Source organism: Molossus molossus, unplaced genomic scaffold, assembly GCF_014108415.1.
Source record: "Molossus molossus isolate mMolMol1 unplaced genomic scaffold, mMolMol1.p scaffold_m16_p_16, whole genome shotgun sequence".
In the NCBI taxonomy this organism is placed as follows: domain Eukaryota; kingdom Metazoa; phylum Chordata; class Mammalia; order Chiroptera; family Molossidae; genus Molossus; species Molossus molossus.
The window spans coordinates 45,550,796-45,567,253 of NW_023425351.1; the positions used below are offsets into that span (position 1 = coordinate 45,550,796).

Consider the following 16,458-nt stretch of genomic DNA (forward strand, 5'->3'; position numbering starts at 1 on the left):
CTTGACATTTCTTCTGTAATTTATTTAAAAAAGTAAATGTAACAAGATACTTAAAAAAGGCTAGATACAAAAGTAGTTAAGCTGCTCACGAACATTTAAAATTTTCCAAAATGTATCTTCAATAATCATGATCTTATAAAACATTTTACAGTTATCAGAAAGTGCCCAGGCTGGGTTTACATAACTGAATACCTTAGTACAAATGTCTAGTTAGAACTGAAGTGCAGTAATCTCCTGGCTGACTGCTCATTGAAATAGGGATACAAAGTGAAAAAAAGTTGATTGTGATAAAGTATTGTGCATTGGCCCCATCATATGTACAAAAAAGTGCCCTCACTCAAATGAACAATTACATGCAAAATATTAGTGATATCATTTAATATCCTAGAGCTCAATGCAGCCAAAATAAACCGCAATAAGTGGTTTTTATAGGTAAAAGTGATTTTATCTCTAAGATCTGAATGTCCAGAACTTTTTACAAGTTCCATATACATGATACACAATTGCAGCCAACCACAAATTCAACACCATAAAAAAGTTAAAATGAAAACACAGAACATACTTAATTTTTTATTTTGAAATTCCCTATTCCCTCTATACAAGAACCTTTGCTGAAACACTTTCCACAAAGGCAGCAGTGAATTTTCAGAACATTTTACATTTCCCCCCTCAGCAAAAAGATAAATCACAGTGTAAATTGTGTTGTTCTGCTGTCATCTTTGGCTGGGGTTTGACCCAGAAGTTGTTAACTAGCAAGCCATTAAACTCAAATGTTGCTAGTGCTCCTCAGTCCTTTATGCTACAAACTCAGCAAGGAATGTTTGCATTTTATCTCTTTAAGGTACCTCCAGGGGGTGTGACAGCATCGACTTCCATAAACTTTTATAGACAAATGGAAAAAAAATCTACAAAATTAGCTAGTAATATTACACAGCAGTACACACTTTTTATACTCTACACAAAACCAAAATTCTTGGTCTTAATGGCGAGTAGCAATTTCTGTTTGAGAATCTGTTTAGAGGAATAGAGTGGGACGTAAAGTCGAGAAATACACGTATTTGCAGTAGGAAGATGTTGGTCATCTGGTGGTCTTATTGTGATTGAGGGCATAGGCTGAAATCCTTCTTCACTGGCTGGTAAAGATGGACTTGATGTCCAAAAGTAAACCTAAACAGGAATATAATAAATTTTGGCTTTTAATAGATTAATATTCAACCTTAATTCTGGCAATATACACACAGAGCCCCATTATTGTATTAAAACCTACAAAAGGGTTTTATTTTGAAATGGATTTTAAATTTATTTCTTGTACTGAAAAGGAAAAGTTCAGGGTCAAAAGAAAAAAATATGTCCAATATGTAGAAAAGAGACTATGCTTCAGACACTTAAGTTTCTCATCTGTAACATGAGGCTGTTGGACCAAATGTTCTCTAAGGGTCTTTTCCCATGGCTACATTGCATGGAGTATCTCTTAATGGAAAAAATGCGTAGTTTTCCCCCCAAAAAGGCTCAAAATCCACAGCTTATCAAAAAAGTTATTTTGTATTTTATCTACTATCAAAACAACCCAGTATTTTCAGTGCTATACTGTGATACAGAATAACTTTAATAATTAACTAAAACATCTACACTATACATCAAAATCCATGCAATAAGCCATATTAACATTTGAGTTTTACTGCACATCTATTTTATGTGATGTGAGATAAATGTTAACTTCTACTTTACTTTTTACTTAAATATAACCTAGGATATGCTTTCCTGTAACCTTTATTTTTATTACTACATACCATTCCTCACTGACCCAATACATATATACATACATACCATTCTTCAGTGGTAATAAAACAGTGCCTTATCTCTAAGGTAAAGCTTTTAAAATCTAACGCATTTACAGTGTACAACTAAAAAGACAAATATATCCAAAATCCAAGAGGAAACCTAAATGAACTAATTTGCTAATTCCTGAAGCAAATAGTTTTTTTTTTTAATCCTCACCTGAGGACATTTTTGCATTTATCTTCAGATAGAGCAGGAAGGAGAGAGGGGGGAAGAGAGAGAGAGAAACATCAATGCGAGAGACACACCCACATAACCCCAACCAGGACAGGGACAAACTACAACCAAGTTACAGTACGTGCCCTTAGCGGGAACCGAAGCCGGGACTCTGGTCCGCAGGCCGATGCTCTAACCGCTGAGCCAAACTGGCCAGGGCTGAAGCAAATAGTTTCATGAGAAATCCAACAATTCTCAAAATCCTATTTATTTGGAGAACTAATAATTCAAGGGAGAACAGTTTGGGAAAACTTGTTATATTCTTATATCCCTCAGCACTTTCCCTCAGACACATCAAGATAAAGCCAACAATATGTGAAGGAAAAGGGCAGAGGAGAGGGAAAAGACACCTCAATTATACTGCTTACACCCTAGGAATAGATTTTATGCAGGCATTTAAAGAGTGCAGCTCATGAATTAAAGCTGTTGAAGGGAAATATTGAGGCCTTCTATAATAGTCTGTGTGTCTCTCTCAAGACTTAAGAGTTAGCACATTTCTCTTCCAGGGAAAGCAGAAACTTGACTAACTGGACAGAGGATGTATTTATTGGTTTTAAAAACAGCAGAAAATTAAAACTAGGGAATAGATAAAAATATATACCTTAGAATTCATACAAGATAGCCAATCATTTCTATTTCTGTTTCTGGTAGGCCTTACAGAACTAACATGTTGCCTGTTAAGGGAAACAAGGTTCCTGAATTCAAAGATTGACTACAAGTGGTATAACCCTAACACGTTATCTAGGTGCTCCTGAAGGCAACAAAGACATATGATATTAGCACTGGTAGCGTCCACACGATTGGGAAAATCAAATTATATGGAACCAGTTATGCAGAATTTATGACGTAGGGAATAATCTAAGTGGAAATCACCAGGACAGCTAAGCCTAGAGAACCTGGTGACAGCTAGGACTGCTGAATAAACTGAAATATTAGTGAAGAAATACTGGAAAGCTTGTGTGTGTGTGTGTGTGTGGGGGGGGTGGGGGGGGGGCAGGGGGGCAGGGGGGGTATACATGTAAAGATTAAGGAATACTAAAAGCAGGACCCTGCCCCCTCCCCAAAATAAGTTATTGCTTGAATTGACGGTAAATGGGAAACTGCAAGTTTTGTGCTTTCCTGCACAGTTAACCATTTCCCCTCTCAAATAAAACCAGGGCTATATCTAGACAGGAGATCATGTTTATACATCCCACGAACAGTCTCGTTTAGATTACTGAGAACTAAAGCTGGTTCGACAGGGGAAATGTCCCTCAAATTCTACAAGAAAGTCTAGTGGAAATTTCTCTTTCAAGATTAATGGGCAGGTTGATTTGGTTATGGATATACTCCAGGATGGACACAGATTCCACCTACTTTAGGACAGACATTTCACTATGATTAGAGTTAATATTATCTAATTTATGCTTCTAAGTTAATAAGTAATAAGATTAAAACCACAGGTTTACTATCCACATATCACAATTAAGCTATTCTAGTTCTAGTATACAGACAGCAATCAAGATACTATTCAGAGATTTTGCAAAGGCTTGCTACTAGTCAAAAGGATGAAGGATGTATAAAAGGAGCAGCCAGCCCTAGCCAGATTGGTTCAGTGGTTAGAGTGTCAATCAGTGGACCAATGAGACACAGGTTCGATTCAGTCAAGGGTATATACTGGGTTGCAGTTTGTCCCCAGCCCTGGTCAGGGTCAGGCGGGAAATAACCAGTGGATGTGTACCTCTCAAGTCAACATTTCTCTCTCTCCCTCCCTCCTACTCTATCTGAAGATAAATAGAAAAATACCCTCAGGTGAGGATTTAAATAAATAAGTAAATACATACATAAATAAATGGAGTAGCCAACCTATGTAAGCACTATAGGGGAGGAAGTGTCTCAACAATAAGCTGGTATTCTAGAACTAACAATGTTATATTAACAGCTAAGGTGTATTTATTGCTCTTTGCTTACAGCTGTACTAATACTTCAGGTACTGTGCTATAGAGTAGAAAAACAAAACTACCTGTTATTTCTGATCCTCTATAATTTCTTCAGTCAAAATTAAAATAACCAACCATTACAAACTTAAAACAAAAGGCTATCATGCACAGTATTTTAAAATTTTATATTATGTTCTGCAAATTCTCTGAACTTACAAGATCTTGTCGTTCTGTCATGCTCATCTTCTCTACGATTGACCAGAACCAACGCTTGAACTGTAAGAGCTTCTCAGCATTTTCTCCTAAGAATGAAGAATATAAATTCAATATACTGTATCAGTACTTATACTTTTAGAGTATTTATTGTATATTACACACACACAACACACACACGCACACACGTATTTATGTATGTATATATAATGAAAGTGTTATTTAGGCCTAATTCCTAATATTAGAAAATTAGGACCATTTGCATAATATAAAACCTCTATGTAATTTATTCGTCAATCTTGACTCAAGATGTCCAAGAAAAATGAACCACCAGTCTCAAAACTGATAATCACATGACTTTAAATTCCATCTGTAAGTCACAATTATTCTCATGATCTTAAGTCACTGCTTTTCAAATTTTAATGAGTTTACAAATCACTTGGGGATCTTTTTAAAATGCAGATTCTCATTCACTATGTCTAGGGGGAAGAGAGGGGAAAGGAACCAGAAATTCTGCATTTCTAGAAAGCTTCAGGTAATGATGCTGATCTGAGGATCATACTTGGAGTATCTTGAGATACATTCTTTCCCCTCCTAGGTTTTTGACTTGTATATGAGACAAATTCTTATCTAAGAAGTATAGAAAACTCTATTAAAAAGTAGCAAAGCCCTGGCTGGTTTTTCTCTTTCGGCCTGGGGACCAGAAGGATGCGGGTTCAGTTCCCGCTAAGGGCACGTACCTCAGTTGTAGTTTGACCCTGACCCCGGTTGGGTCGTGTGAGTGGCAGCCACTCAATGTGTCTGTCACATCAATGTTTCTCTCTCTCTCTCTCTCTCTCTCTCTCTCTCTCTCTCTCTCTCTCTCCTCCCTTTCTCCCTCCTGCTCTGTCTGAAGTTAAATGCAAAAATATCCTCAGGTGAGGATTAAAAAACAGTAGCACAAAAACTATTATACAATAATCTATATATTGCCAAGCAAGAAGAAAACAAAATCTATCCAAATTTAATTTACTATAATTTGGTTGAATTTGTTTTAAAAATAAAGGAGGAAACCTGGTACCTTCAATGCATCAATAATCTTAGACTATAGGTATAATCCTCTCATAATGAATTTCTTGGAGCTTCCAGTGTTTTATTGTATGGTCACAGCTAAAAAGTCTACTCCTAGACTACAGGACTTTAAAAAGAAAGAGTTGCAGCAAATATGTTATTCTAGGAGGATTATCACTACCTCTCTTTATTTTTTCTAGATTCTCCATGTGTTTGTGTGCTGCTTTGTCTTTGCAAATGTGCTTTGGGTCCAGTTCTACAAAGTAAACATCATGCAAATTCTTTAGAGAGTTTGAGAGACATGAATCGGGTAAGTTCAATAGAACTGACACAATTGTTTTTTCTGAATTAATATATAAAATCCTTTTCACTCAATTGCTCACCACAAGGAATTTTTACTTTTTTTTAAACAAACCATATATTCTTTAAAATTTAGAAAAATTAAGCAATAAAAAAATAACCTAATGCTAAGCCATCATCTCTCAATCATATGTTAAAAAAGCAATGTATGCCTGGGCTGGTTTTGCTCAGCGGTTAGAGCATCAGCCTGCAGACCAAAAAGTTGCCAGTTTGATTCAGGTCAAGGACACGTACCTCGGTTGCAGTCTGGTCCCAACCCAGGTCATGAGGGGGAGACAACCAATCAATGTCTCTCCCTCACATTAACGTTTCTCTCTCTCCCTCCTTGACACTATCTGAAGATAAATAGAAAGATATCCTCGGGTGAGGATTGGAAAAAAATAAATAAATAAAATAATAATAATAATGATGTAAAGCCCAGCTGGTGTGGCTCAGTGGATTGAGCTTCATCCCATGTACTGAGAGGTCCCAGGTCGATTCCCAGTCAGGGCACATGCCAGTTGTGAGCTTGATCCCCAGTAGGGGGCTTGCAAGAGGCAGCAGATTGATATTTCTTACACTGATGTTTCTATCTCTCTCTCCCTTTCTCTCTCTCTAAAAGAGAAACTCAATAAAAACATTTAAAAAACAGCAATAATAATGTTAAAAAAAACTTTTAAGCATTTGAGTAATACAGCATTTCCAAAGCCCTGTAAAATATCTAAAAACTAGAAACTCAGAAAATGCTGAATGACCAAACTATCTATATGTAGCTAATTCCTTAAATAAAAATTTCATACCTGATTCATCATTGAAAGAGGTAAAACTGATCAGCATTTGCACATTAACTTCACCACAGCCATTTACCAAAAGCCTAAAATCTTCTGCTGTCAAATCTTCTAATGAATTTTTTGGAAGCACATCCAGTAGACCTTTCCTCATTGCCTAGAGAATTTCAAAAATCATCCTTTTATTATTATCAGTACTTTTCCATGCTATTATTAAAGCCCAGTATTTAAGTTTAGCAGTTTGTTCTCATTTTAAACCAGAGTGAAAAACATTAGGTTCTTTATTTTTAATTTCTTAATAATAGATTCAAAACAGAGGTGAAGGTGGGGGGAAAGGGCTTCATGAATAGGATTCATTTCAAAAGTGTGGTAGTATTACATACCAGTCATTAACTAAAGTAATTTTTAAAACTGTATTAATAACAAACAGGGTAGTCATTAAATAAATAATAGCTTCAATTTGTGAAACATGCTATCCTGTCAACATCCTAAGATAGGTATCATAACAACAAAACAAATTTCCCCGACACAAACCCAAAATCAAGAAGCTTACTGGGAAATAACCACATGCCAAGAACTGTTCTAAGTACCCTAAATGAATTAATTCATTTAATCCTACTCTCATTTTGCAGAGGAGGGACAAGGCACAAAGAACTCAAGTAGTTTGTTAATGTCACACAGCTAAAGGGTACTGAAGCCATGACTTGAACCCTGACAGTATGACTCCAGAGCCTGCACAATTATTTCCAGCCCAAGGATCAGAAACACTTGACACTACCAGTCCTAAATCTATATAAACATTTTATCCTAGAAGGGGAGTTAATGGAGCAAGCTTGATATTCCTCTTTAGAGGGGCGTGACTGGCCCTTGGCTGACATCTGAGAACTTGGTTTTTGGAATACGCCTACATTACTAACTGATTTGGCTATTTTGAATGACTGGGGAAATGAACCCTTATGTACAGCTTACCTAGACTACTTGTGCAAACTATGTGATTTACGATGAACACGTGCTTTCCTCTGGGCGTCTGATTTTCAGTAATCATGGCTGGTTGTGCAGACAGGAATATGCTTATGGGACTGACCTCCAATTAAAAACCCTAGGCTGACTCTCAAGCAGGCTTCCCTAAGCACAAACACTGCACATGTATTGCTGTAATTCACTGCTGGAGGAAGAAGTACACTCGTTTGAGAAAACCCATGTCCCCAGAGAGAGAACTTTGGAAGCCTACACTTGGATGCCTCCATACTCTGCTTTGCTGAGAGTCCTTTTGCTATAAAAAACCGTAACTATGAGTACAACTGCCTCTGAATCCTATGAGTCCACCTAGTAGGTCAGCAGAAATATGGATGGTCCTAGGACCCCCAAACAGTAATCACTTCAACCCCGTAAGTACCCTTTCCAATGTTTTGCCCATCAAATTAAGTTTCTTATTATTGACATGGTTTTCCCAAGTAGTTTCACCGAAACGAAAGTGAGTAATGGGCCTGGATTTGGGTATAATTTATACTGTAAATAAATTCACTTTGGCAGCTAAATATACTCTGAGCTAGTTTACCACACAGGAAGACACACAGAGCCTCATCAGGTCAAGTAACACTTTCTAGAAAACACTTACATGTAATGGCTGTTCTGCAACTACTAACATTCTGTGTTCTGCATATTTCCGCACATACTCATACACATTCTGGGGAGTCACTGGTATATTTACACCATTAGGAATAAGTTCAACCTGTGAAAAATTTAGCAATGTGATTAAAAGCAATTCTGTCAAAGCAGTTATAAGTTAATAGTTTGTATGATAAACGAGAACATGGGCCCCTTCCCATGGTCCAACTCCCCCTCCCTCCCTGGTGAGAAATACAGTGAAGGCCACCTGTAAGCAGACTGAGACCTTGGGAACCTGGCAACTCAGTCTAATAAAGGCCAGAGAGAAACTGCTTCTAGAGGTGAGCCTGGATTGTAAACAGCTAGTGTTTACATCTCACACATGAACCCCTGCCCCTGCATGGCATTTTTCTGTTTTCTGTACTCTGTAAAGCCTTGTGTTGGGAAAATCTGGGTTGCAGCAAAACAACAGCACTAGCCAGCCACTCCTGGTGCAGCCTGTCCACAGGCTGGATGGGACTTAGTGGGACTTCACTGGTGGCAGCCAGTAAGAGGTAAATTTCACAGGTCAGCTGTCTTTTATAGCCAGTCCTCCAGTTATTTCTTTGGAATCCACAGACAACAGCTGAGGTTTGCTGGGACCTCAGCACTTTGAATAACATACTTCATAAAGTGATTTCCAAACTTTTAAATCTAAAGACAATTCTGTATCTGACCAGTATCTAAGAGATACAAACATTTCAGGCCTAAGTACATATAAAAAACTCTTCTGCCTCTCAGTCTCTCACTCTCTCTCTGTCTCTTAATCAGCTGTGTCTTTTCTCTGTGTGTGTCTCTCTCTCCTTCTTGGTCCCTATCTATCTAAATAGTTTCTATATAAGACAAGCACAAGAGACTAACCAAATTCTCTTGCCAGAATCAGATAACTACATAATTGCATTACCTGTCCTCCACCCTCTTCTTTACACAGGTCAATTGCAAAAGCCAAATCCATTGCTGAGAAAACAGCGTCAGCATCTGAACTCTGAGAAGCGAGGATAAGTTGCCGCAAACTCTCATACATCACAGGGTCAAAAAAAGCAAAATCATGCCAATTGACCTAAGAAAGTAATCATGTGAAAATTATGAAAAAAACACCTTCACTGGATTCATTAATAAATTAAAATCTAGGATAAAGAATAATTTGAAGATATACCAATAAAGAATAATCTTCCAATAAATATATAAAAACTGATTTAAAGAGTTAAAATATAATCTTTGGTTCTGATAATACATTTTAATTTTTTAAGTATGAAAAATGTAACACACATTTTGAAAAGATTTAAAGCTTACAGTGTAATTTAAGTTCCAAAATTATAAATTTGCAAAAACCAGCACCAATTATTGATTATGCTGAGCAACTGGTCCTAAACTAAATATGCATCCTATTTAATATGGACAATGATTATAAAACATTAATTCCAGATGAAAAATCTGATGCTCAAAGGAATTCAGTAACTTGCTGAAGATCACGTCATTGAGTTAAACTTGAGTCTATCTGATTCCATTATCTTTTCCATAAACCTTGTTAAAGGCTAGTCATAGCAACACTTGTATGTTGCTGAACTTTAATTCCAGTCCTTCTCTGCACAAGAACATTTTAGCTAGAACACTTTCAACAATTCAATATGACCTGGCCAGTGTGGCTCAGTGGATTGACATTGTCCCATGGACCGAGAGGTCCCAGTTTGATTCCTGGTCAGGGAACATATCGGGGTTGCAGGTTTGATCCCCAGTAGGGGGTGTGCAGGAGGCAGCTGATTGATGTTTATCACATCAATGTTTTTCTCTCTCTCTCTCTCTCCCTTCCCCACTCTAAAAAACCAATAAAAACATTTTTTAAAGAATTCAATAGGGGGAGGGAAGATGAGGGGGAAGTCAGTGGGGGAAAAAGGAGAAACATCTGTTAACAAAAGTTAATTAAAAAAACAACAACAACAATTCAGTAGGGTCAGAGTTTTGTTTTTTGTTTTGTTTTCCTTTATTGATTTTAGTGCGGGAGAGAGAGATAGAAACATCGATGATGAGAACATCAATTGGCTGCCTCCTACAGGCCCCACACTGGGGGATTGGGCCCACAATCTGGGCATGTATCCTGACAGGGAATTGAACAGGTGCATGGGTTGAAGCTCAACCACTGTGCCACATCGGCCAGACCAGAGTTGTTGTTTTTTTAGTAATATATATAATAATATGATACTGCTATAGTAATAGAAAAAATAGTGGATTTGAGTAAAGAAAATGCTTGAAAATTATTTATAATGGCTATGTTTTAAAATTTAGTATTAAATTAATGCCATAAACAGTATGCTAGTATATAATTATCTTAGAAAATTTTTGTGATTGTAAGAATAGTTCGGTTCATTAAAATCACTTACTTTTCTACCAAGCAACACTTTAATCACATGCCTATTCAATGTAATAGGACATAGTTCGTTCTGTAACAGACATAATCCGAGAATCCTAAATATAAAAACAGGAAATATTTAAATTCACAAATCTAGAAGATGTATAACCCATTACATAGAGATAATATACATACAGTACTTTGAGAAATTTTCTATAGCCTCATTTCTAATCAGTACAAGTTAGAATATGTACACATTGTAAAAACTAATGAATGTATTTTAAAAGGCTCATTAACTGAAAGTTTTTAAAAATTCAAATATAAGATTAGAAGTATTTTACCTGCCAATGTTTCTGAAACAATTCAACCTTGCTTCTGTGTTTTTGCCAGGTCTTGGAGTATAAAATCCTCTTTTTCCAGGTTGGTAAAACAAAGGGGCATTGTCATCACCATCATCTGTATCATCTAGATCCATATCTACTACACTTCGACTAGAGCCATGACGCTTTCGGTTTTCCTAGTAACAGAGTATCAGAGATTAAGTCCTAAAATTAATTTTAAAAACAAAACATATGAACTTAAAATCACTCCAAGTGAAGTCAGATAGGTAGAGCAATATTCATATTTAAATATATGTGTGTAACATACTAAAGATAGACTTTTTAATTCATCATTTCAGAACTGTGACATACAAAGCTTGTGCATGTTAAGTCTTTAACTTCTCTATTCATATAAATAAAATCACTTTAATGAAACCCTGGTACCTTCTTTCACCTTAATTCCTTAAAGATATTTTCACTGATACAGAAGTGTGAACTGATAATTCTTAAAACACTTTAAGGATGATGTTCCAGTCTCTTCTGATCTTCCCAGTTTTTGATGAGAAATCCAGTCTTTCAAATCAGTGTTTCCCTCTATGAAAGACACTGTTTGTTCTTCGGCTGCTTCATTTTAGAAAAGCAGTTTGATTATAATGAGTCTGGACACAGTTTTCTTTCATTTTATCCTGTTAATGGCTCACTGACCTTGAATCTATAAATCTGTCTTACATCAAATTTGGGGAGTTTCAGCTATTATTTATTCAAATATTTTTTCTGCAGCAAGCTTTTTCACCTCTTTTCTGGGTCTCCAATGACATGAATGTTTGACCATTCATGGACCCTGAAATAGTTCTGTTTGAAATCTTCCCTCTTTGTTTTCCAGAATGGATAATTTCTTCCTCTCTTCAAATTGACAATTTCCTCTGTCATCTTCACTCTATTGACCTGCCCAATGAATTATTTTCTTTCAGACAGTGTACTTTTAATTCTAAAGTTTTCCTTTTGTTCTCTTATAAAGTTCCTATTTCTCTGCTTAGAAGGTCTATATGTTGTCATTCCTTAGTGTTTACCTTTATTTCAGAGAAAGAACATGAGACATAAAGTATTTATTTGATAATTCCAACATGTGGGTCATCTCTAAGTTAGTATCTATTGGTTCTTTCCCTAGGAAAATTGGTCAGTTTTTCCTGGCTCTTTATATGTTGAGTAATTCTGGAGTGTATCCTGGACTTTGAATATTAAGTTGTGAAAGTTGGGGTCTTGTTGCCCTGGCCGGTTTGGCTCAGTGGTTAGAGCGTCGGCCTGCGGTCCTGAGAGACCGGGGTTTGGTTCCCGCTAAGGGCACGTACCTCGGTTGCAGTTTGTCCCCGGCCCTGGTCGGTTGTGCGGGTGGCAGCCACTCGATGTGTCCCTTCACATCGATGTTTCTCTCTCTCTCTCTCTGTTCCTCTCTCTCCCTCCCACTCTACCTGAACAAAAAATGGAAAAATGTCCTCGGGTGAGGATAAAAAAAAAAAAAAAAAAAAATTTAAAAAAGAAAAAGAAAGTTGGGGTCTTGTTAAAATGATATGGAGAATGTTGGTATTTTGGCTTTAATAGGCAATCAACCTGTTTAGCTTCTGTGTGCAGTGGTTCCAAGACCAATTAAATTTCCAAAGCCTTTTATTTTACTGTTTAGGGTCTGCCCTGCATAGTCACCATTTGAAGTAAACTGGGACTTGGACAGTGGTTTATACTATAGGTTAGTTCTCAAAGATTTTGCTCTATCTTCCAGCTAAGATGGAATAACAATGATCAGCCTTACTCTCCCCTCCTTGAAACAATGCCATACCAATTGTTTTTCAAGTTTTGATTTCGTTTTCCAATTTGTGTGCTATTCAGGATCCTCAAGCAGTTCCATTTTGTATCTGTCCAGAGTTTTTATTTGTGAGCAGTGAAAAACATTAAGCTTATATTGGGAGGTTTGCTCCATCTTGGCTGACAAGTTCTCAGGTAGCTTAAGAATGAAACGCATTATGCACTATGTCAGATCTTTGGCACTCACTGCTTATTTGAAGAATAAGCTCTAGGATTCCATACTGCTTCTCCTTTTCTGCTATTAATTTATGACATCTCTAAATTATGGCTTAATTCAGGCTGTGCTCAAATCAAGGCAGCCAGTAAGTGGAATTACAGTGAATCAATCTTATTACTTGATTCTATATGATACCTATCTTTTTTTTTCCTCTACTATAAATCAAGCATTTTACCTATAAAGACATAGTTCCTTCATAAATATGGCCCTTTTGTAACTCAAAGTCCAATGCTTATTAATAGCACATGTACAAAATATCTCTTACCTGAACCTTTTCTGAGGAGTCTAACAATCCAAGATCCAGAATACTATCAGCTCCATTTTCCCTAAAAACAAACAAAAAGTCTTTCACATTCCAGATAACTGAAACTTCTAGAATTTAGTGTAGAGAAAACTTCTGATTTTAAATTTGTAAAAATTTATAAAAACACTTAAGTTCTGAAGTAAATAAATATCCAGGACACTTACTAGTCTTAATGCAGAGAAGTCAGTAATACACATAAAAAAGCACTAGACGTTCCGTGTATGATTCAAGATAATAAGCTAAAGGCTAAGACAAAATAAATGTGGTCTTCGTAGGAGTGCTTAAGCTTAAGCTTGGAGAAGCATTGTAAAGAGCAGAAAAACGTTCAGAAAGCAATCACAAATGGAATCAAATTCTTTAGTGTATTATTCTGGAATACTAATAACATCACTCTTCACCCCATAAAACCACATGAAAAAAGTAGTCAGTATTATATATTATTTGCATTCCATACAAAATACTCCTAAATTAGCAAACCTTATATATAGTTACAAAATTCTCTTATCAAAAATGTGCATTCCTCTGAACATTTTCTATAAAAATGGGCTGAGCTATATCGGTGTGCTGATACTTCCAGAGACATGAAAGAGAAATAAATAGTATATAAAGTCTAGAGAAGAAAAATAGTAACAACAAATAAAATAAATTTCAAGCAATAGTTTTTGGCTTGTACCATTCAAAATCTGAAATGAGAAGGACCTGTTTAGTTTCGGTGCTTAACCTACTGGCTGCTTTCCATCTCTAGGACTATATCTGTTTTATTTTTTTCCTTTACTGATTTTTAGAGAGAGGAAAGGAGAGGAAGAGAGAGAGAGAAACATCGATGAGAGAGAGCATCAATTGGCTGCCTCTTGCATGGCCCCCGATGGGGACTGGGCCCTATAACCTGGGCATGTATCCTGACCAGGAATCAATCTAGCGAACTCTTGGTGCACGCTCAACCACTGAGCCACACCGGCCAGGCTCTAGGACTGTATCTAGTCGCTCTAGGACTATATCTAAGATCTTCTTGTTCAAAATCATGACCAGGAAGAAAAAATAAATTTTCATCTAAAATAAGTAACACCTCAAAGCCTCAAACTGGGTATCAGAGTAGCCTCAGGATAGAAGGCACAGACTAAGTATGACATATCTTCCTAATGTCACACTTGTCACCTTGGAAAAAGAAGGGTAAGTAATTTAACTGTTAGAAATTTAACTTAAGATTTTTATATTAAAACAAATATATTACACATAGAAAGCAAAAACTTGCATGGATTGAGATAAATCAGGAGACCTAAAAGAAATTTCATACTTATGGCAAGAACTCAGGGACTATACCCCAGTTCCTTGAGGTATTTAGTTTCTGCCATGAGGGGTAGTCTGATGGAGAATATGAGATGTACTTCTTACAATTTCTAAGTGTCAGGTACATAGGGAATGCTAAAACTCTACCTTTCTAATACATGCAAAACTTAGCTCTCTCAATCATGGACTTTAAGATATCTCTTAAAAAGACATTTAAAGTCTTATGCTTTATAGTAAAAATTCTCAGATATGGTGGCACCCACATCCTAATAAAGTAGCTAACGTCTAAACTGAAATGCCTTCCCAAATGTAACACATTACCGTCCATGTGCAATAATGAGTTCCATGGCTTCATCCACTCTTGCTCTCAGAGAATCTTCACTTGCTAGCAGGAGAAGCAACTGAGCTGGGGATAATTCCAACAACATGCCAGTGATTTTACTTGCAAATGCCTGTAAATGATGGATAAATGTGAATTGTCTCTACTCTCTGAAATCTCTTGTCTAAATCAGCAATCCTCCCCACCCCCCGCCAAAAAGAAAAAGAAATGTAAGAAACTTAAATAACAATTCAAAAATTTCTGAACTAATAAGGTATTTTATTAAACTAGAAGCTTTATTATAGAGAACTCTGGTAGGGAATGAATAGTCCATGCACTTGCCCAGTCTTGTTAAAGCTAGTTTAATATTTGTATTATAAGCCTTTTTGTAACGCTTTTGATCTTCAGGAGTAAACATATAAATATTCAATTTCCCTGTTTTTATTTCCTTTCCGAGAGCCAGAAACATTTCTTTCATTTAGGGTAGAATAAAAGAAAGGGGGAGGAAGGGAGGGAAGAAGTGAAAGAGAAAGGAGAGAGAAAAAGTTGCCTATATTTAAGGCTAAAGATTTACCGAAAGAAATATAATGGGGTTCCTCTGTTTTATTATTCTTTTTTTTTTTTTTTTTATCCTCACCCGAGGACATTTTTCCATTTTTTTGTTCAGGTAGAGTGGGAGGGAGAGAGAGGAACAGAGAGAGAGGAGAGAAACATCGATGTGAAGGGACACATCGAGTGGCTGCCACCCGCACGACCAACCAGGGCCGAGGACAAACTGCAACCGAGGTACGTGCCCTTAGCGGGAACCGAACCCGGGTCTCTCCAGACCGCAGGCCGACGCTCTAACCGCTGAGCCAAACCGGCCAGGGCTGTTTTATTATTCTTTTGCTATAACTTGTATACATATATATAGTTATGTATAAAGACAAAAACCACAACCAGTTTGTCTTCATATTATAAAAAAAGCCTCTGACAGAACATTCAAAACAAAAATGTTACAATACCTATCAGCAGTAAAATACAATATTTGCAGTATGTTCTAGCTACAGGTTGACAACAGATAAAAAGTCTACTTTAAAATGTAACAATAGCCCTGGCTGTAACAATAGCTCAGCAGTTAGAGCATTGGCCTGTGGACCAAAGAGTCACGGGTTCAATTCCGGCCAAGGCCATATACCTCTGTTGCAGTTCATCCCCAGTCCCGGTCGGAGTCAACCTGACAAGCAATGCAACCAGTATGTATAGTGCACTTAGTGCCACTTACTAGGAGGCAACCTGTCAATGTCTGTCTGTCTGTCTGTTTCTCTCTCTCTCTCACACACATCAATGACTCTCTCCACTGCCCCCAAAGCCCCTCTATCTGAAGGCAAATGGAAAAATATCCTCAGGTGAGAATTAAAAAATAAATAAAATAAAATGTCACAATAATTTGTGCAAATTAGGGTACAAATAAATACAATGCACAGAGAATTCTTTAGCACACAAGAAACTTATTAGGTAGAAGACCAAGGTAGCAGGGGTAGAAAACCAAACAAACCTCAAGCTATATACAGTTTCCTTCCAGCAAACATGTTCCTCCCAAGCTCCATTATTATTTTTTTTAATCCTCACCCAAGGATACTTTTTTCCCGTTTTTATCTTCAGATGGGGCAGAGGGAGGAAGAAAGAGAGAGAGACCTCGATGTGAGAAAGACACATCGACTGGTTGCCTCCCACACGACCCGACTAGGGCTGAGGATGAACTGCAACCAAGGTGCGTGCCCTTGACCAGAATCGAACCTGCGACTCTTCGGTCC

General features: G+C 37.0%; 1 protein-coding gene across 1 annotated transcript in view; it reads right to left on the minus strand.

Moving 5' to 3' along the window:
* Nucleotides 1–16,458, minus strand: part of UBR5 (ubiquitin protein ligase E3 component n-recognin 5) — a 139,277-nt gene continuing 122,819 nt past the window's right edge. Inside the window, exons 51-59 of the mRNA XM_036264225.1 lie at nucleotides 14,665–14,795; nucleotides 13,018–13,078; nucleotides 10,700–10,875; nucleotides 10,390–10,474; nucleotides 8,916–9,071; nucleotides 7,983–8,096; nucleotides 6,377–6,521; nucleotides 4,191–4,276; nucleotides 1–1,167 (exon numbers count right to left, since the gene is read on the minus strand). Coding sequence (XP_036120118.1) covers nucleotides 955–1,167; nucleotides 4,191–4,276; nucleotides 6,377–6,521; nucleotides 7,983–8,096; nucleotides 8,916–9,071; nucleotides 10,390–10,474; nucleotides 10,700–10,875; nucleotides 13,018–13,078; nucleotides 14,665–14,795 — 1,167 coding nt within the window. The 3' untranslated portion in view covers nucleotides 1–954. The remainder of the gene's footprint in view (nucleotides 1,168–4,190; nucleotides 4,277–6,376; nucleotides 6,522–7,982; nucleotides 8,097–8,915; nucleotides 9,072–10,389; nucleotides 10,475–10,699; nucleotides 10,876–13,017; nucleotides 13,079–14,664; nucleotides 14,796–16,458) is intronic.